This window comes from Paroedura picta, chromosome 1 (genome assembly GCF_049243985.1).
Source record: "Paroedura picta isolate Pp20150507F chromosome 1, Ppicta_v3.0, whole genome shotgun sequence".
Lineage (NCBI taxonomy): Eukaryota > Metazoa > Chordata > Lepidosauria > Squamata > Gekkonidae > Paroedura > Paroedura picta.
The window spans coordinates 55582574-55605055 of record NC_135369.1 but is presented as its reverse complement, the minus strand read 5'-3'; the positions used below and the strand labels follow the sequence as shown (position 1 = coordinate 55605055).

Below are 22482 nucleotides of genomic sequence, written 5' to 3'. Positions count from 1 at the left end.
GGTGGTCGCGGCTCCCTCTGGCCCGCAAAGCGGGCTAAAGGGAGTGGAAAGCCCCCCCGCTGCAACAACAGTGCTTTGCAGCCCACAGGAAGGCTGCAAACACCCCCCCCCCCCAGCTCCCTTCCAGCAGGAACATACCTGCAGGCCACAAAGCCATTTTCAGTTCTTTCTTCAGTGGCAATAATGAGTCAGGAATCACAAAATATCCTTATTAGTATAACAATGTAACAAATAATAATTGGAAATCTATAAGAATATCCATACATCCAAAAAGTGATATTAATAAAGTCAGTGTATTCACTCTCAATAAACTCTGTCTGTAATATAAAAGTAACTGTTAGTAAGTTTCATTTTAACATTTGTTCTAACTGCCAAAAGCCTATAAATTCATATCTTACTGTATTGTTTATCTTTCTTGAAATATAATTAGAGCAAAAAAACGCTCACATGGTATGGAGACCAAGGCCGAAAGCTCCTGGTCTCAAATTATCTCATTCAGCTCTGTTCATTTATTTTGCTAAAGCATCCGAGTCAGCAACACCTTGCTATTCAGATTTAAAGAGGCATGTGTTGCTAATTGGCACCATATCATTCAGTTAATAAACTACATTCTGAAACCTGCATATATGTATAAGCCACATACATGTGTATACGGGAGGGCGGTATATAAATGTGAATAAAGAAAGAAAGAAAGAAAATGTAAAGTATCTTTTATAAAAAGCAAATTAGATCAAAGTCCATATTTAGCCCATGAGGTTGCATTGTTGAAGATGTAATAACATTCCCTTTGAACATTCTTTGATATCTTCCTGCAGAAACTTGCTATATTCTGTAAAATTGGAGGTCCTTAGCTTCATGTTTGAATTCTAGACAATGGTGGGTCAACGGAGCATCTTGAACCCAATGTCTCAAGTGGCTTTGGTGTTCAAAAAACTTTATTTTAAGTGGTCTTTCACTTATACCTATATATTTCTTATTACAGGGTCACTGAATACAATATACTGTATTTTTTGTTAAACAGTTGATAAAGTTACTAATTTTAATTGTAAGCCCCTTATCTGGTTGTGTAAATTGGCTGAGATAACAGAGACTCTTATATTTTGAATATTATTTGATTAAGCCATTGGGAAGATTCTTTTTTTCTCTTGTTGTGTTCTTCTTGCAGACCATAGTAAGAACAGCAATAGAGAATAAAACAGTTGCTATCATACAGTCCTTGTACAAATCTACGATGAGATCACACTTGGGACATGATAGCCCTCTTTAAGTATTTGAAAGGTTGTCACTTGGGCCCATTATGCACGGCCGCCGAAACGGCGATTTCGGGTCACATGGAAAACGCGGAGGGGGAAGACGCGACGCATACCGGTTATACACGGGGTGGGGCGCGACGGCGGCAAAACCCAGAGTAACCGATTATGCACGCGCCGATCCGGGCGCCGCTTCTGGTTGCGTCCCGCTCACCCGGAAGCTGCGCTTTCTTCCGCGTTTCACTGACGTGGCTTTTTCGGCGGCATGCACCGAAGCTGCAGCCGGTTGCAGCCGGCTCCGTGCGTTATCCGTGATTTTAGTCGCCGCCATTCCACCCAGAATGTGCGCTAAAACCCCCGTGCATAATGGGTCTTGGAGGAGGGCAGGATGCTGTTTCTGTTGGCTGCAGAGGAAAGGATGTGCAGTAATGGGTGTAAACTACAAGTACAATGATATAGGCTAGATATAAGGGGGAAAATTTCACAGTCAGAGTAGTTCAGCAGTGGAATAGGCTGCCTAAGGAGGTGGTGACCTCCCCCTAACTTGCTAAGGTTGGATACACACTTTTCTTGGATGCTTTAGGATGCTTTGGGCTGATCCTGCGTTGAGCAGGGGGTTGGACTAGATGGCCTGCATGGCCCCTTCCAACTGTATGATTCTGGGATGTTATGTCAGTTCTGGTCACCACACCTGAAAAAGGATATTGTAGAGCTTAAAAAGGTGTAGAAAAGAGCAACCAAACTGACTAGGGTGCTGCATCAACTGCCCTCTTAAGATTGGTTAAAACACTTATGAGTAAGAGAAGACAAGATAGAGATTTATAGAATTATGCACAGCATGGAAAGAATAAATACCTTTTTCATAACATATAAAGAGCCCTGCTGGATCTGACCAATGGCCCATTTAATCCATATTGGCTAACAAGAAAGCATAGAGGCTAAGACCTTCACCTGATCTTGCCTCCTGGCTCTAGAACTCAGAGGTTTTGTGTCCATGAATGTGGAGGTTCCCCTCAGTTACCATGGCTAGTAGCCATTGATAGACTATTCTCTGTGAATCCAATCGCTTTTAAAAGCTATTTATTCCTGTGGTCATCATTATAACCTTTGACAGTAAATTAAAATTTCATTTTAATAACTTAGTAAAGTAGTATTTCCCTTGTCTATCCTGAACCTACTGCCAATCAGCTTCATTGGATGTCTTTGAATCCTAGTATTTTGGGAGAGAAAGAAAAAATTAACTTTGTCAACTCTCTTCTCGTCACATATAATTTTATAAACCTCTACTATCATGTTCCCCCTTAGTCTTCTCCATTCTAAACTAAAAAATCCAAGACTCTTCAGCCTTTCCTCATAGGGAATATGCTCCAACCCCCAGTCTGGCCTGGAGGAAATTTGCTTCCTGTTTTCAAAGTGGTGATTGGCATTTCCCTGGGCATGCAAGAAAGGACCACAAGAGCCAAGCTCTGACACAGTCCCTTCTGCCCACCTACTCACAAAGTTCACAGAATCAGCATTTCTGTCCAATGGCTATCTAGTCTCTGCTGAAAAACTTCTAAAGAAGGAGAACTCACCACCTCATGAGGAAGCCTGTTCCATGGAGGAACCGCTCTTTGAAGAACGTCTTCCGGATGATTAGCTGGAAGTTCTTTTGAATTAATTTCAATCCATTGGTTATGGTCCGACCCTCTGGGGCAACAGAAAACAACTCTGCTCCATCCTCTGTGGCAGCCCTTCAAGTACTTGAAGATGGCTATTGTATCCCTTTTAACCATCTTCTCTCCAGACTAAACAGACCAAGCTCTGTTAGCCCTTCCTCATATGACTTGGTCTCCAAACCCCTCACCATTTTTGTTGCTCTCTGTACATGCTCCAGTTTGTCTATATCCTTCTTCAGTTGTGGTGCCCAAAACTGAACAGAGTATTCTAAGTGAGATCCAACCAGAGCAGAGTAAAGCTTGTGTGATCTGGACATTATACTTCTTTTGATGCAGACCAAAATCTCAATTCTTTAATAAAATATTGCAAGGCACATTATAACACATGAATTGTTGTCTGGATATTCAAAATGAAACAAACAAACATGTATTTCAAAATGGGCCCGGCAGAAGGCTCGGGACGGCAGCGGCAGGCTTTGCGGCCTACTGGGGGGCCCAGGGGCAGGCAAGCCTGCCCGAGGGCCCGGCAGAAGGCTACCTGGGCGAGGGAAAGCCGGCCGGAGGACTTACTGCTGGGGAAGGCTTCTTCCTCTGAGCGGCGACTCCCCGGCTGGCCCAGGCGAGGCCGGCCCAACCAACCAGCTTTGCGTGGCTCCCCATTGGCTGCTTGGCCCTCGGAGGGCCCAATCAGGAGCCGCTTTGCGGCTCCTGTTTGGGCCCTCCAAGTTTTTATCCCGGACAGAGCCCGCCCTATCTCCTCCCCTTTAGCCCTTACTCCTTTATTTTATCCGCTCCTGCGGAGCGGATAAAGATTTTTTGAGTGAGTAAATGTTATGTTTAAAAACATTTTACTATGAAAATATTTCACAGGCATCTTTCAGTATTCTACAAGAAGTAATATATTTTCTACCATTGGAAATACTGAAAAAAGACCCTTGGAGCTACCCCGCCCTCATCATTTTGCATATTTCATTTTGAAAAGCTTTGCATGTCTAAGAACTAAACAATACAACTTCCAGCACACAACTGGTCAGTTTTGAAGTGGTTAGCATTGTTGAACCGGGTTGTAATCCCCTGCACCTCTTTGAAAAAGCAACTTGAAATAAAGTAATTGTTTTTACTCTTAGAGAAGTTACTTTATCCTTAAAATACATCTCCAGTTAATAGACTTCTTGTTTCATGAACTGAGCTTTGTAATTCCCCGAATTCTTCTTGGTTACCAGTAGATAACCATATTTGGACCCAAATTATAACAGAACTGTGGAATAATAATAATATGTATTGGAACCAAGGGACTCTACTCACCTGAAATGCCAGTTTATAAGTGATGTTGTAATCCACTCTGCCCTATTAATTGGCTTTATATACAGTTCTGCCTCTTGTGGCGCAAAGTGGTAAGGCAGCCGTCTGAAAGCTTTGCCCATGAGGCTGGGAGTTCAATCCCAGCAGCCGGCTCAAGGTTGACTCAGCCTTCCATCCTTCCGAGGTCGGTAAAATGAGTACCCAGCTTGCTGGGGGGTAAACGGTAATGACTGGGGAAGGCACTGGCAAACCACCCCGTATTGAGTCTGCCATGAAAACGCTAGAGGGCGTCACCCCAGGGGTCAGACATGACTCGGTGCCTGCACAGGGGATACCTTTACCTTTACCTTTACAGTTCTGCTGGCAAGCAAAAGACTCAACCAGTATGCATTGATTGACAATGCAGTCACTGTTAGAATTCCTCCTCCTTAGAAATATAATAGGAGTGAGGAACCTCACAGGGATTCAAAGAAATTCACGAGGGCACTATCCTTGATTAGATAAGCCTTTTTGCCCTCTTCTGCTTTGATTATTCTAAAACACAGTCCTGTCATATTGTAATTAGAACAATGTGCAATGTGCATCATATTTTTTGCTGAAGGAAGTTTGGGAAATAACCATCTTGCTATTATTTCTTTGTCAGGACTTGCTTTCCCCTCCCATAAATACCCGTTGGAACAAGATTGTCAGTCTTTAATAGTCTTACTGTCAAAGCACAAAAACTATTCCTTTTTTAAAAAGCATAATTTGCAAGGAACCCTGAGGGAGATTGTTCCCATTCTTGAGTTATATCATTAGATTATGTTTTACTACTTAGCTCACTAACATGGAAAGAAGGACTCCATAAGCAGCAGCAGTGATTTCTTAAAATAACACACACACGGCCTACATGTTGTTGTTGCAGTGCAAGGACAGGGCTTTTATACATGCTATATTCATGCTACCCTTGCTCCACTACTGTTAGTGTGGGAAGTACTGTTACAAAGGCATAGTTACTTCTGTTAACCTTCTTAAAAATAATCAGTGATACTGTGCCCTGAATCACAGGATGTGGGATATATGCAGCCTTCAAAGAGCACATTTTTAAAAGTCCAAAAATTCTATTTGAATAAGGGGAGTAGCACTGCTGACGTTCAACTCTTTTAAAAATAGGGAAGATGTACATGAACATTCCCATGCCTGGACAGGCCAAGGAAAGTACTGTGCTTTGGAAGAATTTAAGATAGATATAGGCGGGTAACCGTGTTGCTTTGAAGCAGCAGAACAACATTTGAGTCCAGTGGCACCTTGAAGACCAACAAAATTTTATCTATATTTTATAATACTTTAAGAAGTTCTTAATGATGTATGGGAATGGAGAGCTACTCTGCTAGGACTGTCCTTGTGCTGCAGCTCTTGCAATGGATGTATTACTTGAGGGAAGGTTTGCATTTTTCCAGAAGCAAAGTATTATATTTGAGTGATGGGAAGACAATACTGCAACAGAAAGCTCTGGCTTGGGAAAACATGTCTGTTCCCCCAATAAAGAAATGAGTAATTGCTGTGTGTTTCTTGTGCGACCATCAATTGGAAGAAAAAAAATGGACCGATGGGGCTGAGGGTGGAGAGATATAACAACTTTATATTGATCACTTATGTTACTTTTTGTGTTTTAATGCCAAAAGGACTCTATTTCCTTAAGGAAACAAAAAGTAGAATTTGTTGGAGAAGATGGGCATAGATACAGGCAGTATCATCATAATCATAATTAAACGTAAGATGAAATTAAAAGGGGAGTATAGATTTGCATTAAAATATGAGTCCCAGATCTGTAAAGGTTGATCTCTTTAGAGTTAGTTTGGAAAAATCGGGGAAACTGAGAGCTAGATTAATAAACAGCATCTATAGATATAATTGAGTATGCGTACTATTGGACAAAAAGAGCCTCTTGTGGCGCATAGTGGTAAGGCAGCAGTCATGCAGTCTGAAAGCTCTGCCCATGAGGCTGGGAGTTCTATCCCAGCAGCCGGCTCAAGGTTGACTCAGCCTTCCATCCTTCCGAGGTAGGTAAAATGAGTACCCAGCTTGCTGCTGGGGGGTAAACGGTAATGACTGGGGAAGGCACTGGCAAACCACCCCATACTGAGTCTGCCATGAAAACGCTAGAGGGCATCACCCCAAGGGTCAGATATGACCCGGTGCTTGCACAGGGGATACCTTTACCTTTTACTATTGGACAATGTGTTAAGCCCCTTCTCTGGCTACAACCCCAAAATCTTCAGGTATTTTCCCAACCCGGAGCTGGCAAATGTAGGAAGGAAGAGGAGGAGGAGTGGGTTCTTATATGCCGCTTTTCTTGAAGGAGTCTCAAAGCGGCTCACAATTGCCTTTCCGCTCCCCACAACAGACACCCTGTGAGGTGGGTGAGGCTGAGAGAGCCCTGATATCACTGCTCAGTCAGAACAACTTTATCAGTGACTAGAATCTAAGCCCGCTGCACTGTAAATACAACGGGCGCTAGCAGGTCTCGTGAGTTGGGTGGGGCGACTCTCTGGCTTCCCGGGCCCCGTCCCCGCACCGAAGACCGGCCGTGGGCCGGGCTGTAAGCTGCCGCCGCCTCCTTCCGCCTCCCCCCGTGCCGCCGCTTACCTAGGTTGGTGTGTGTGAGGCAGCAGATAGCAATGGGCGAGATGGAGGCCAGAACACAGGTGATGGTAGCGATGTTCTGGGGCCGGTGGGGGGCGAAGTTGGCGGCGGCGCCGCTCCCGGAGGTTCCTCCGCCAGCCGCTCCTGAGAGCGTGGGCCGGTGGGCGATCTGTGCTTTGAATGGGTGGCGCCGCTGCCGGCGCTGCGTCTGCCGCCACCGGGCGGAGGCGCCGGCCGCCCCTGGCTGTACAGGCTGGCGGCGAGGCGTCCTGGTGGGGGCTGTGGGTGCCGCGTCGGCTCCTCCTGGATGCGCGGCCAGGCAGCGACCTGGCCTCTCTGCGCCGAGGCAGGTAAATGGCTATCCTGAAGTTGTGGGCTGGGGCTCGGGGCGGGAAGGGAGCGGTCGGCGGCGGGCGGTGCCGGGCGATCGTCGTTAGCATGGGAAGGGGGCGGGAGGGCCTGGGGCGCGGTGAGGCTGCAGGGCGAGTAGTAGGAGGCCGCGGCAAGGCTGCAGGGGCGGCATCCTTGTGGTTCTTTGTTCCTAGCCGCGGGAGGGAGTCGAAATGGGGAGGGAAGGGCAATGGTTCGTCGGCGGGAAAGGAGCAGGGAGGCCATGTCTTTGACGCGGCCACCCTGTTCCTTTCCCGGCAATGAACCATATGGGGGCGGAGTGTTGGTGCGGAGTCCGGGGCGGGTCAAGTGGCCAATAGGGAGGCGCGCTATGCGCGCCTCCCAATTGGCCACTTGGCCCCTGAGTGGCACTCGGAGGGGGCCAATCAGGAGCCGCTTCGCGTTTCCTGATTGGCCCTCTCTGAGTTTTTATCCCGGACGGGTCCCGCCCTAACTCCTCCCCCAGAGCCCTTACTCCTTTATTTAGTCCGCGGCGCACCGTGCCGCGGGGCGGGTTTAAAGATGTGGCCAGCCCAAGGTCACCCAGCTGGTTGCATGTGGGGGAGCGTGGAATCAAACCCGGCTCGCCAGATTAGAAGTCTGCAGTCTTAACACCAAGCTGGCTCTAGGAATGACTAGCGATGTACTGTTGTTTGGAAGAATTAGCTGAAAGGCGGGAGGAAATTATAATAATTTAGATTTCTTATATGAATATATCATTTATATTAATGTATGAGAAAGAAGACTCCATTCCTAGAGATTGTGTGTTTGGTTAATTATTGAGGATCATTACAAATTTGGTGTGAATATGGCATGGTAAGTATTTAACTAGTTGTTGTTGTTAGGTGCGAAGTCGTGTCCGACCCATCGTGACCCCATGGACAATGATCCTCCAGGCCTTCCTGTCCTCTACCATTCCCCGGAGTCCATTTAAGTTTGCACCTACTGCTTCAGTGACTCCATCCAGCCACCTCATTCTCTGTCGTCTTTTGCCCTCAATCGCTCCCAGCATTAGGCTCTTCTCCAGGGAGTCCTTCCTTCTCATGAGGTGGCCAAAGTATTTGAGTTTCATCTTCAGGATCTTGCCTTCTAAGGAGCAGTCAGGGCTGATCTCCTCTAGGACTGACCGGTTTGTTCGCCTTGCAGTCCAAGAGACTCGCAAGAGTCTTCTCCAGCACCAGAGTTCAAAAGCCTCAACTCTTTGACGCTCGGCCTTCCTTATGGTCCAACTTTCGCAGCCATACATTGCAACTGAGAAGACCATAGCCTTGACTAGACGCACTTTCGTTGGCAGGGTGATGTCTCTGCTTTTTAGGATGCTGTCTAGATTTGCCATAGCTTTCCTCCCCAGGAGTAAGCGTATTTTCATTTATTTGCTGCAGTCCCCATCTGCAGTGATCTTGGAGCCCAGGAAAATAACTAGTACAGTTGTATAGAAACTGAATTGCATTAAACTAGACATTTAGGTTTTTTGCCAGGTAAATAAGTGGAATACTCACAGGCATGCATCATGGCAGTAAAATGTACATTTGATATCCATGCCAACCTTCATAAAACTCTTTGTGCAGATGTGACCTAAAGATTCATCAAAACAAATCTGAAATACCAGTAAGGTAGTCTTAGGATCACACACTCTTGGCTAAATCTCTTTTTACTTTTTTACCTTCACACACTTTTATTCAAAAATCCCTGCAGCCCTTTAAAGCACACAGCCACTGTTTTTTAAGTACCCAACAGCAGTTTGAAGTGGCTCTTAATAATGTCACTATTATGTTTCAAGCGAGTAAACTACGGCTGGGCCAGGACTTTGGTGCTGTCTAGTGGCAAGTTGCTGAATCTCTCTTTTACTTTTATAGACTATGGAGTCTCTATTGCAAAATGGCATAACAGTGAATGATTGCCTTGGGTGTGCTAGCTTTACTCAGTGTGGTCTTACCAGAAGTATACAAAGCATGTAAGAAGATTTCCTTAATCCCCTCTTCTATTTTCCTGCTTTCAACTTCTAAACCTGGCTATACAAGCACCGAGCTGGTGCAAACACTGCTTCATAATAATTGTGTAATCTATGTATGTAGATTAACATACTTTGGGACATACTTTGACATACTTTGGGACATACTTTGGGGACATACTTTGGGACATACTTTGACACCCTCCTTTATCTTTCTTCATCTGAACCACCTGGTGCTGCCATGATGATCCTGACCCATGGGTGTGAATTTCTAATCCTAGTGGTCCGCTAGGATTAAGTAGCTAATGATGGACAAGTTGAAATTGAATCTTGGCATGATGGATCTTGGTTAGAAAGGCTGTTATCTTAAATTAGAGGGCATTGTAGTGCCTGTGTTTGGGATATGGTATTTTTCTAATTCTTAAACTAACCACATTACAATCTTTCTCTTGTATGCTGTTGAATGTTATGCTGCTGAAACAAGTAGACATCTTTCATGAGCATGTACATTTTTGTTTGGATAGAAGCAAAATCTCCTCAGCAATTTGTTTTTGTTCCTACCAGAATGTATTCAAGGATATGTTCCATTCGTTTAATTTTGTTGTATCTCTTGTTTGCAGATATCAGTATTACCTACAAGTAAAAAAAGATGTTCTTGATGGGCGATTGCGATCTTCACTGGAACAAGGCATAAGGCTAGCTGCATTGGCTGTTCAAGGTGTGGTGAGCACACTTGTTAATTGCTTCTAGTTTTATCTGTTTCTTAGAACAGTGGTCTGCAACCTTTTATAGGCTGCGAACTGGCAGCAGCAGGGAGGGTGATTGCCCGGCCGTGCACACTCGCATGCGCAACCGAAAACGCGCAAGCGCGGCACTTCCACACATGCATGCATGCGCAGAAGGGCGTACATGCACATTTTCGGCGGCGCATGGTGCATTGTGCACGCACGGCCCTGCTTCCCTCTCCCCCCCCCCCCCCACAGTAAGAAGCTTGCCGAGCCGCAAGCTTGCGGCCCGGGAAGTTTCTTACTGCAAGGGGGGGTGGGGAGAGGGAGCCGCGGCCCGGTGCCAGGCCTTCATGGCCCGGCACTGGGCCACAGCCCGGTGGTTGGGGACCACCGTCTTAGACCATAATAGGGATTCACTGTCGATAGACTAGTAATAAAAACCTCAGCATGAAAGCTGATGTGATGTGATGTTAGTTACTGATTTACGTATTAAAAAAACACAATAGTACATTGCTTGAAAACAACATTAAACTTCAAAGAAGTAATTCCTAAAGTATTTGGAAGGATTCAATATCTATTTTTCCTCATTAAGCCAGTGTATGGTGGAGATCAGTATTCCTGTTCTGCCTCTGAATGTGTGCTTAAATATGAGGACTTCCCCATTGAGTTTTTTACTTTTCCATGTCACAATAACAATTGATGATGAAGAAATCAAATGCATTCAAGAATTCATTTTTTTGGATCACAAATTGATCAGAGTGGTGATTGCAGTATGGAAATAAAACTTCAAATTACTCTGGGTCACTCAGCAATGATGAGCTTGAACCAAACATGGAAAAGCAAGGACATAACCCTAACCACCAAATGTAGATTAGCTGGATCTATCATATTTCCAATAGCCACTTATGGCTGTGACAGTTGGATGATGAATAATTTGGACAAGAGGAGAATCGATTCATTTGAACTCTTGTGCTGGAGAAGTCTTCTACAGGTTCCATGGACAGCAAAAGTCATAATCAAGAAAATACTACAGCTCATAAAGCCTGATATATCATTGATAGGCAAAATCACGAAACTCCAGCTCACTTACTTTGGCCTTATTGTGCAATCCAACTCAGTTAAGAAAACAATTATACTAGGATTGGTCAGTGGAAAAAGGAAACCAGGCCAACAAAGAACGTGATGGTTAGATATGATCAAAATGGACGCCATCCAGAACATTACAAAACTAAAAGAAGCGGTGCAAGATCAAAAATTGTGGTGAAAGTTGAGCTATAGGATCACCAAGCGTCAGACTCTACTGAATAGCTAACATCATCACTTTTCAAATCAAAGAAAGCTCAGTATCAGAATTTTTTTTTTTTTTTGTAATTTAGGAAGACAGTGGGGATACAAAAAAGAAGAAAAAGAATAAAGGGGGGGTTATATAACATAATTGGATTTGTCAAAGTCGGATATACAAAATGTATAGGAATGAAAATATTTTTCTTTTCATCCCCTTCCTTATAATTTTAAATAAGTATCTACAAAATACCATAGTTTTTTTTTCTGTTGGAGTATAATTGATTCCATCATTTAAATTCGTAATTAATCTATTTTACAACACTAATTTCAACATTACTACATGTTCAAAATAACATATTTTGCCAGTTCTACATATTCATTAGAATCTTTAATAGATTTGTATTTGACATGTTACATTTAAAACTGATTTAAATTTATTTATTTGTTTGTTTGTTTAGGGATTTATATAGTGCTTCTCTCGGACATACAGTCTCAGGGTGGTTTACAGACTATAAAATTCAATAAAACCAATCTGTAAACTACTCAGGGAGTGGAAAAAATAACTCGCTAAGGAGGGTGAGCAGAGTCCAGGATAAGAAACAGGGGCCAATTGGATTGATTTGATTGGCCCCTTGGCCCCGGAATGACAACAGAGGGGACAATTGGAAGGTGCTTTGCGCCTTCTGATTGGCCCTTCAACCAACTGCTGCGGAGTTGGGGCGGGGGGGCGTGCGGGGGAGGCTTCTCTCTGCACCTCAGAGCAAGCCTGCTGGGTCGGGGATGCTGTGGCCTTGCTCCGAGCCCCCCAGGGAAGCCTTGGATTCACCGGGGAGAGGGTGGGCGGCCAGGGGGCCCCCATGTGGGGGGGTACCCAGGGCCACGGGAGGCCGCCACCATGGCTCTCCCTTTCAAAGCTCGCTCTTACGGGCGGGCTTTGCAGCCTAGTATATTCCATAAAACAATATAAAATAGATTAACATTTCAAAACCACAAATTGTATAGCATCAGTCAGGAATTATACATCAATAGTTATCATCTGCCAGGTGCTAGGTACTATTACGCATTAAAAGAGGAAAGGAGAGCAGAAGAGGTGGGAAGGAGGCCCGAGATTTGGACTATAAGCTTCATCTTACCAGCCTTGCAGAACTCAGACAGTTCTGATCTTTATTGGGAGCTCATTCCACCAGGTAGGAGCCAGGGATGAGAAGGCTCTGGCTCTGGTTAAGGCCAAATATATTTCCTTAGGGCCAGGGATCCTTAGCTGATTGGTGTTGTTCAGTTGAAGAGCTCTCTGGGGAACGTATTCAGAAAGACATTTCCTCAGATATGCAGGGCCCATACTGTGTAAGTCCTTGAAGGTTAAATCTAAAATGTTGAAACGGATCCAGAATTGCACTGGAAGCCAATGCAGCTGCTGCAGCATGGGTCTTATATGGGCTCTCCACGGCACTTGTGTGAGAACCCATGTAACCACATTTTGCACCAGTTCCAGAGCAGAATCCTACAAAGAGTGACCCATGTAGAGTGAGTTATAATAGTCAAGTCTAGAGGTGACCATTACATAGATCACAGTGGCTAGATGTTCCAGGACCAAATAGCGTGCTAGCAGCTTAGCCTGGCGAAGATGGAAAAACATGTGGAAAGATTAAAAACAAGCTGACATCCAAAGAAGGTACTGTTTATCGTAAATGGGTAAAACGCACCAAGCCAAACCGAGAAATAGTGACATTTTTAGTCATTTAGTTATTTATAGGTATTCACATAATATAGTGTACATTACAATAGAACAGAATTTTAGAGCCACTGATGAAGGCTCACTTCGAAAATGAGCATTTTTCACTGGGGCTAGTTTTGGCTTGGTGCATTTTACCTGATTTCAATAAAGTCCCTTCTTTGGATGTCAGCTTGTTTTTTGTCTTTCCATGATTCTTCGGCTGATTGTCTTTCTTGGACTTGCATCGCATATTGAAAATCACCTGCTGAATTACCTTTGTGACTTAAGCCTCCATCGTTAAGGAGGCGTCAAAGATCACTCCCAGGTTCCTGGCTGAGTGTACAGCTGTAAACTGCATCCCATCCAGCCTGGGAAGGCACACTTCTTGTTCTGGTTCCTTCTTGCCCAGCCAGAAAGCGTCCATCTTTGTAGGGCTCTGTTTTAGACAGCTTGCTTTAATCCATGGTGTCATTGCCTCCAGACACTGGACCAGTGCTGTCGGAGGGGCACCTGGCTGATCATCCATCAGGAGATAGTGCTGGGTGACATCCACATCTTGTTGACACTCAAACACAAAGCTCCAATCTAGCTGGGTGAGAGGGCACATAAAGGTGTTAAATAATGTCAGGGAGAGGATCGTACCCTGCAGGACGCTGCAATTATACTTTTTTCATTATATACATTTGTATATAATATTTCCTCACTTTCTCCCCTTCTAGCATAATATTTCCTCAGACTGTCAAATATGTTCATTTTACTATTTCTGCATATTAGGGGGAGAATATTCGAGCCACTTTGCCACTGGTGGTATAGAAATCTAAATCTAAATTTAAAAATAAAATAGATTGGCCACACGATCATGAAGCATGAAAAAAATCCCATGAGAGGTGAACAATGAAAAGGAATGTAAATAATGTAGTTTATTCTGACCAAAAAGTCTTTATGGAAAAGTTTCAAGTATGGGATGGCAGATTATAGTGGATGAGCGATAGGGTTGTGAGTGTCCTGCATAGTGCAGGGGGTTGGACTAGATGACCCAGGAGGTCCCTTCCCACTCTATTGGTCTATGATTCCATGATTCTGTGTTCAGATTAATGAATCCTTTCAAAATAGTGCTTGAATAGCTATCAATTATTATTCAGCAAGTTATTTTTCCATTCTAAAAATAGACGTATGGTTTCAATTTTGCTGCGTAAATAGTTGCCATCACCATGTATTTGAATATCTCTTCTAAAATATTGGTGACTGTAATTGAGTGGAAAGGCAGCATAAAAGTCTTTCAAGTAAAATAGTACGTAAAATTATAATCTTTGCCATATTTATTGGGATTGAAAATAGCATGTTTTCGAAAGTTGCAACCTGCTGTATCCTATGTGACTATACACATGCATCTAAATTTTTGCCATCTAAAAAGTATTTAAACAATTAAAGTTGAAAGTAGAACAATGCCATAATAAACCAAAGAAGATTTATTATTTGGACAGAAACATTCTCATACTGTCACAATAGGGAGAGCTACTAGCATATTTGAATATTAAATTAAACGTTATAATACTGGAACCACTGAACTCTTTAATCATGTATCATTAAACAGACATAGCGTATTTATTGTTCTAACATTATTTACATTTAAACAAAAAACGTTATTTATTTGGTTTATATACCACCCTTTCGGCAAGCTGGCTTGACAGTATTTGCAGTATACATCAGAATTATCCAATGCTGTTTTCTGGGGTTTCCCAATATTGAAGAAATCTTGAGACTTTTTCATATTTTAGGATTTGAGATGAGAAAAATGTTTTAACCGTTTCACTGGTTGCAAACAGCAAAATATTTCTTAGTGGATTTTTTTTCAGAGCTTCCCATAGTTTCTAAATTTTCCACTAGAAAGGTTGAGAAAGATGCTATATATTTGAACTGAATTAATTTTTAAAAGAAAATAAATTGTGAGTATTCTCCCCGCCCCCCCCCCCCCTTACTCCCTCACATTCCTCCATTTTCGATCAGCAAAATTGAAAAACAGCCTATGAGGGAAACTTTGGAGGGAGGCTTCACATCCATAAGCCTTCCTACAGGGTTTTTTTTTTTGGGGGGGGGGGAGGGTATTCATTTATACTTTTTGAAAACATTAATGTACAGAGGTTTGTTTGTTTTTGATATGCACATTTTTTAGCTTGTTTGACTTCCTTCACATTTGTGATAAAACAAAATGAAATGGCATTTTTGGCATCCCCTGATAATGTGAAACTTGTCTTGAAGGGTTTGCAGCAATATTTGAATAGTGTAATTTATGGTGGGAATTTCCAGCATCTTGCATGTGAGAATCTTTGATCTCAGTTAATTAAAATAAAATAAAAGCCCTTTGGCAGTTCTGTTCCCTTTAAAATTGAGCTGCTTAGAAACAGATAAATAGGTTCTTCTTTTAAATGCAGTATTATAGCCCTTAGGAAATACTTCCAATTTAATTCCCCACACAGTTTTGTAATGAAAATACAAAGTAAATGTGCTATCACGTATTGAATACATACTAGTCACCAAAGCTTGACTATAGTCCTTACTGCTCAAAGCATTACTACTTGTAGGGTTGCCTACTTGGAATTGGGATGTTTCTGAGGGCAGAATCGGGGGAATAGAAGGGAGTTCAGTAGTAGTATGATGCCATTTGGGCTTCAATAAAACCACTATTTATATCTTTTGTCGACTGCAATAACTATCAAGCATCTGGAAGGTCAAGAACATTTGGCTGAAGAGTTGAATTCATTTCTGTTGGATCAGAAGTTGGGCTCAGTTAAAACATTGTGTCTATTTTATATCTTTATTAAATAGAGACTCCATTAAAACAGTCAAATACATTTATAGCCACTAATAACCAGAATATAAAATGCAGTGCCTTGCGGCTTGTTCCCATAGTCAGTTGCTCAAAGCATAGGTTTCCTGAGAGGGAAGAACGTTCAAAGGACTGCTAGATATCAGCAAGAAAAAGGTAGTCCAGTTTTTGCATCTTTGCCTAGAGAATTTCTCAGCTTTGTCTTCGCTAATAGCTTTCTCTCAGAGTGAGCATCATTATATGTTCTCCAGAACTTATGGCCCACCTAGCCAAACGCAGATCATCATTGGATTTATCATGGCCTGCCAAGGTATTTGCCAATTCCACTGTTTTGCCCTTTGTGAAAAGCAGAGTTAGGTGCATCTCCATATGGCTGGGCTGGTGGATTACATTTGCCTTGGTAGTTCACAGATGCTGCTAACATTTTTGATCAAATGGGGAAGGGTGCTGGTTTGACTATGGAATCCTCTATGCCATCCCCATATCTGTGTGCCAGTTTTCAGATCAAAAGAGCTTCTTTTTCCAGTTGTTAATAAAAAGATACAGGCATGATATATGTTGTCTGTTTTTCTTCTCAGGGAACAAATAGTGGATTGATGGGGTCATGTGAGAGCAGGGCAGTGGCTTATTGAGAAGCATCAAACACCACAGTCTTTGTTGACTTTCCCTGATCAAGTTCACCCCCCTTCACTATAGCATTTTTTTTAAGTTTGCTATAGCAATCCTTTTGTTTACGTTTTATGTTTCATCAGGTTTTAAAGCTTATAGGCTGAACATCATATTTTAAGAATTAAAAATAGCAAAACAAAAATTAATCCACATCAACAATACAATTTTTTCCCTGACCACTCAAAAGTAATCTTAGCTTATGCTTGTCCATAGAATATTTTAATAATTTCTCCCTTGCCTCTACATGTTTGGCAATAAAGAAAAACATTAATGAGTCAACAGCTGATAAAGAGCAGTCACAAAAGCACTTTTCTAGAGATATCCTGAGAAAGTGACCCTTCATCTGTGCGGTGGGTAATGCATTATGGCATGCAATCATCATCATCATCATCATTATTGGATTTCTAGCCCACTGCTCCCCTGAGGCTCGCGGCGGGTAGCAACATGTAAAACCCCCATAAAACCCCTAATGCATAAAACACCTAAAACAATCACCAGCCCACCCAACCCTCCCCACCTGATAGCAGTGGAACTATTCGGGAAACCAGGGGTCACTGCTGATGTAGAGGGGGGGGATCTATAAAGGGGGGGCGCCGGCCTCAACCATAAGCCTGACCGAAGAGCTCCATTTTGCAGGCCCTGTGGAAGGATGGTAAATCCCGCAGGGCCCACAGCTTCTCTGGAAGCTCATTCCAACAGGCGGGGGCCAGGACCAAAAAGGTCCTGGCCCTGGTCGAGGCCAGACGTGCCTCCCGGGGGCCAGGAACCACCAATAAATTAGTCCCCACCGAGTGGAGCACCCTGCGGGGGGCATAAGGCATCAGGTGGTCCCTCAAGTATGTGGGTCCCAGACCGCGGAGGGCCTTAAAGGTTAAAACCAAAACCTTGAACCTGATCTGGCTAGCAATCATGTACTGCCATCTCAGTTTAAGAACCATAAGCATAAAAAGATTCAAATTCAGCTGGATTTTTCTTCTTTGTCACAGGGCTCAGAGGCCTCACTGGACCCAATTAATCATAGATCTCTCAGTATTGTTTAGGCTAAACTCAAATATTTTGGACCTTGCTTTTCATATATGGATTTTATGTTCTGGGGAACTACATGCTAAGCTTTCATGTATCTTTTTGGGATAGCAGAGTCAGTGTTTCTTTTCTGTCTCCTTCTCCCATACAGCTGATTTTGGAGACTACAGTCACTTTGAATCTCATGATTTTCTCCGGGAATATGTTTTATTTCCTATGGTGAGTTAATACCCCTTGACTTTTCTTTCAAAATGTTATGTAATTCTTTGTTGCTCAGGTATAGTTTTAATGAGTGGGGGAGAACAGGCTTGTGAAATATTTGTGCTGCAGTTGGAAAAAATTTAAAATTCCCATACCTTTGTTCTTGTCAGTTAAGTTAGAGCTTTATTCATGTAACCAAACACCACCATCTCTGATATAATTTTTTTTCAGTTGTACTATCTCTGTGTGTATGTATGCAAGTTCCCTAATGCAATTCAGCACACTCATGCATTCATAATCAAGAGCTGGATAAGTGCAGATATGAGTGAACTTGGGTCTAGGTTGGTCCCATTTTACATTTCTGTAAGGAACGAAAGTGCACTCTTGGCTAGAATTTTCGGGGAGAAAAAACTAAATTTCCACCCAGTATGCTATGTAGCTCAGCCTCTGCTAGAATCATCCCAATGGAACATTTGTCAGTATAGCATATATCTGACTGCTAGTGAGCATTATTTATAAAGAGTTGGATATCAATTTTCATACAAATAGCATAGAGTGAGGGATTCTGCAAATATGAAAATAATTGTCCATTCTGTTTTTTTCCCATATTGTTGTGATGAGCCTTTACTAATAATTTGACACCCACTGCTCTCAGAATTACCAATAGAATATATAAAATGTTACCCAAGACGCTCCAGAAAGAGAGGTGCCATTTTTGTTTCGCCGTTTCTGATTTGTTTACATTTGTGTTGCAATCTTCTTTCAAGGTAGTGTTTCATTTACATCACAGTTATTCTGAAAGTAGAGTCACAGTGACCTGCTCAAGGCCATCCAGCAAACTCTGTGACCAGAATACTGAGCTTGAGTGTAGTCGGAAGATGCAGGTTAAGATCCCTGTTTGACCTTGGGTGTCATTGAGCAAGAATTATTTCAGTCTAACCTTCATGGGGATGTCATGAAACTAAAATGTGTACTTGAATTTCCCAGTTGTTAACTTTTAATGTGCCTTAATATTCATTTAGTTGATTATCCAAGTGGGATAGTTCTAGTTTACTGTTAATAAGCTGATTGTAATCGTAAGCCTTAACTGAATCCTGAATGGCTTTGCTTAGAGCTATTGAGAATACTGTCCCAGGGAGCTTCTGAACTGTTGAGATTCCTGTGCATGGACTTTGTTTGATCTTGTACAGTTACAGTATGTGTCAAAGAGCACTTCTTCAGCAGTGAAAAGAACAAAGTTATGTACACAGGAGAACGCCTCACAGGTGTGTAGCTGTGTATGGACACGTACCATGCCATTTTTCATTAGCACGTATAGGATTCACATTTTTCAGTGTCAGAAACAAATATTACAGGGAGGCCCCAGATGAGTAAGAAACAGACAGTTTAGTCAAGTGCAAATGCACAGAGCCTTTGAGCACTCTGAAGTGATCATTTTGGAGAATATTCTACGTTCTCTTTTGTTTATTTTTGAAATTAAGCAGAGGTGCCATTTTGTATTATGGTACCAAATGACATAAAGAGAAAAACTCAAAATCATATACAAGCTACCTTTGCATATAATATACCATATTTGTCGGCATATAAGACAACCCCCCAACATTTCCACTCTAAATATATTTTTTACATTACATTACAGTACTGAAGTGCACCCGGCGTATAGGACGACCCCCCCCCCCCACTTGGAGGCATGTTTTTCAACGGGAAAAAGTAGTCTTATACGCCAGCAAATACTGTACATATTTGTCCTAGTTGCTGAAAGTATGAGTGCATTATATTACAGATTTTAAATAACATGAACAAGAAAACTTTGGGTCACATAATCCAAAGCTAGTACTAAGAGGAATGCATGTAGCTGCGAGGAATGTAGCTTCCCACCACACACCCCACCCCTTGCATACTTCTGACATTTCTGACCCATTGTCTCCTGGATCGAAGTTGTTGCCATGATAGGACTCAATATGATATCCTTAAAATGGCTTTCATTTCAGAAGATTCAAGAGGATGCACAACAAAATTTGAGTCCAATGGCACCTTGAAGACCAACAAACATTTATTTATGAGCTTTTGTAATTTACTTTTGGTGTAGTGGTTAGGAGTGCGGACTTCTAATCTGGCATGCCAGGTTCGATTCTGCACTCCCCCACATGCAACCAGCTGGGTGACCTTGGGCTCGCCACGGCACTGATAAAACTGTTCTGACCGAGCAGTGATATCAGGGCTCTCTCAGCCTCACCCACCCCACAGGGTGTCTGTTGTGGGGAGAGGAATGGGAAGGTGACTGTAAGCCACTTTGAGCCTCCTTCGAATAGGGAAAAGCGGCATATAAGAACCAACTCTTCTTCTTCTACTACTACTTTCTCCTTATATCTGTACTCTTATGATCCCTGTTCCATTGTCTGAGGAAGTGTGCATGCACATGAAAGCTCACGCCTTGAATAAATCTTTGTTAGTCTTAAAGGTGCCATTGGACTCAAGTTTAATTTCAGTAACAATGATCACTATATTTTGAACTGAAGAAAAATTTCCTTTTCACTTAGAGACGTTTGTTTAGTATTTGCAGCAAAGGAGCTGGTAACCTGTCCTTGCAACATACTTCTGGGTTCCTTTGCGGTAGAGCTGTTTGCTTGGTAACCTTTTTTGCACAATTTAGTGTAGTGGTTAGGAATGCCAACTTCTAATCTGGCAAGCTGGGTTTGATTCCCTGCTCCTCCACATGTAGCCAGCTGGATGACCTTTGGCTCTCCACAGCACTGATAAAGCTGTTATGACCGAGCAGAAATATCTGGGCTCTCTCAGCCCCACCACCCTCACAGGGTGCCTGTTGTGGGGAGAGGAAAGAGAAAGCAAATGTAAGCCACTTTGAGACTCCTTCTGGTAAAGAAAAGTGGCACATAAGAACTAACTCTTCTTCATCTACATATATCTGCAATGGGTAATATAGGTTTGTGAAAGAGGGTCTATAACCCCTTATGAGCTGACAGAACAATATAATAAAATCATGTTTATTATTATTATTATATTTAGATTTATATATTTAGATGATTATATTTAGATTTATTGCCCGTCATTCCCAGTGGCTCATGGTGGGTTACATTAGTCTGTCCAGGATGAACTTGCTGAGTGCAAATGGTATTTTGGAAATGTCTGTTTGCCATCAAAATCTCCATAGATGTGGTAAGTAGAGATGTGCATGAACCAGAAAATTCTGGTTCGCTTCCCAAACCCAAAGGAATAAAAAACCCCAAAACAAACTGGCTGGGTTCAGGCTGGGCCATTTTCCTTCCCCCTGCTTAGAAGTGAGGAGAATCAAAACAGAGTGCTGAAATGGCTGATAGGAAATGGGAGGGAGTGAAATCAATCAAGGAATTTGTGTGCCTGTCCATTGTGAGGCCAAAATTGTTGCTAGCCATTTAAAACCTCATTTCACTTTCCTCCATTCAGAAGAGAGGGGAAGGAATGGAGAGTTTAAATGGCTGCCATCCATTTAAAACCTTTACTTCCATCTGTTTGGAAGGGAATTGGCATTATGAGGCATGGTCATGAAACTTAATGGAATGTAATTGAGTTTCTGAGCTACTTGGCTTGCCAGTCACATTTCTGCACCCAGTTTTAAAGCGATATTAACTATAAAATAGAAAGGTTTTCAGTATAAAGATTTCATTCTGTATTTTACCTCCCCCTGTTCTTTGTCTCACTTAGAACAGTACTATTGTTTGTATGTCTATAGGATTGGACTCAAGATGAAGCAGTACTAGAGGAACTCACTCAAAAAGTAGCCCAGGAACACAAAAATCACAGGTGAGTCCCCAAATATCAGTGTGCCAACTGCTGTCAAGCCACAGAGCCTAAATGTCTTGGTATATCTGGGCTGTCAAGGACTTTTTCCTGCAGTCAGTTATATTTGTTTGTCCAGCAGCCTTCCTATGCTCTGAAACAACATTTTGCAGGTATTTGGCAAGAGGTGCTAACTAAAAGACAGGAACCAAAAGACAAAAAATTACCTTCTTGTAATCTTTTCAGTATGCAATGAAGACTTTTGCCCCCAAAAGTGTAGAATGTAGCCTGCACCATGTAGCCTGCCGAGTCACTGCTCCACATTCTTCAACATCTTTTAACAAGAATTTCAGTCTTGTGTTAATTTATCTTCAGCTTTGATCCCCCATACAATCCTGTGTGCTAATCTTCATTTGCAGTGGCACACCTGCAGCAGAAGCAGAATTCCTTTACATCAGTGAAGTTGAACGTCTGGATGGGTTTGGTCAGGAAAACTTCCCTGTGAAGGTAAAATGTGTTTATGTTTTGGACAAATCACTTTATCATCATCTGGGAAATATGAGACTCTAGACTGGGCTGCAGAGGTATTTTACCTGTTCTTTTAAGACCTGTGTGTCTGATAGAGCACATGATCAGGTGTTGGAGTCATTATAAAAGGAAAAGATAGTGTGGAGTGGAAGAGAAGATGCATTTGACCTTATTATAATTACAATGTCAACTATAAAATGTGAAGCTTTTATTTGTTTATTTTTTATATTTAGACTTATATCCTGCTTCTCCCAACAATGTCATCTCAAGGCGGTTTACAATGTAAAAGAATAAAAACAGAGCAAGACATAAAACCCCATAGATAGTTAAAACCAACATTCCCCACAACAATCTCCCAATAAACATTCCAATTCAATCAAAATGGCGGTATAACTAACAATTCTCCCTTATCTAGTCCAGCTGATCCAATCTCAGAACCGCTCCCATGGTACTGGCTAATGTAAACTCAGGTCTTTGATCTTCCAAACCCAGTGCAAAGTGCTAGTATAGGGTGGGACCCCCAGTTCTTAACTCCAGGCACCCCCCGGCCTCAAC

At 42.5% G+C, this 22482-nt stretch overlaps 1 protein-coding gene across 2 annotated transcripts in view; it reads left to right on the top strand.

The window, feature by feature from the left end:
- PTPN14 (protein tyrosine phosphatase non-receptor type 14) overlaps window positions 1-22482 on the top strand; it is a 170791-nt gene that overhangs the window by 105691 nt on the left and 42618 nt on the right. For both annotated transcript variants that reach the window (XM_077339168.1, XM_077339177.1), the window contains 4 exons: window positions 9797-9894; window positions 17573-17640; window positions 21353-21423; window positions 21819-21906. In XM_077339168.1, the coding sequence (XP_077195283.1) occupies window positions 9797-9894; window positions 17573-17640; window positions 21353-21423; window positions 21819-21906 (325 nt within the window). The remainder of the gene's footprint in view (window positions 1-9796; window positions 9895-17572; window positions 17641-21352; window positions 21424-21818; window positions 21907-22482) is intronic.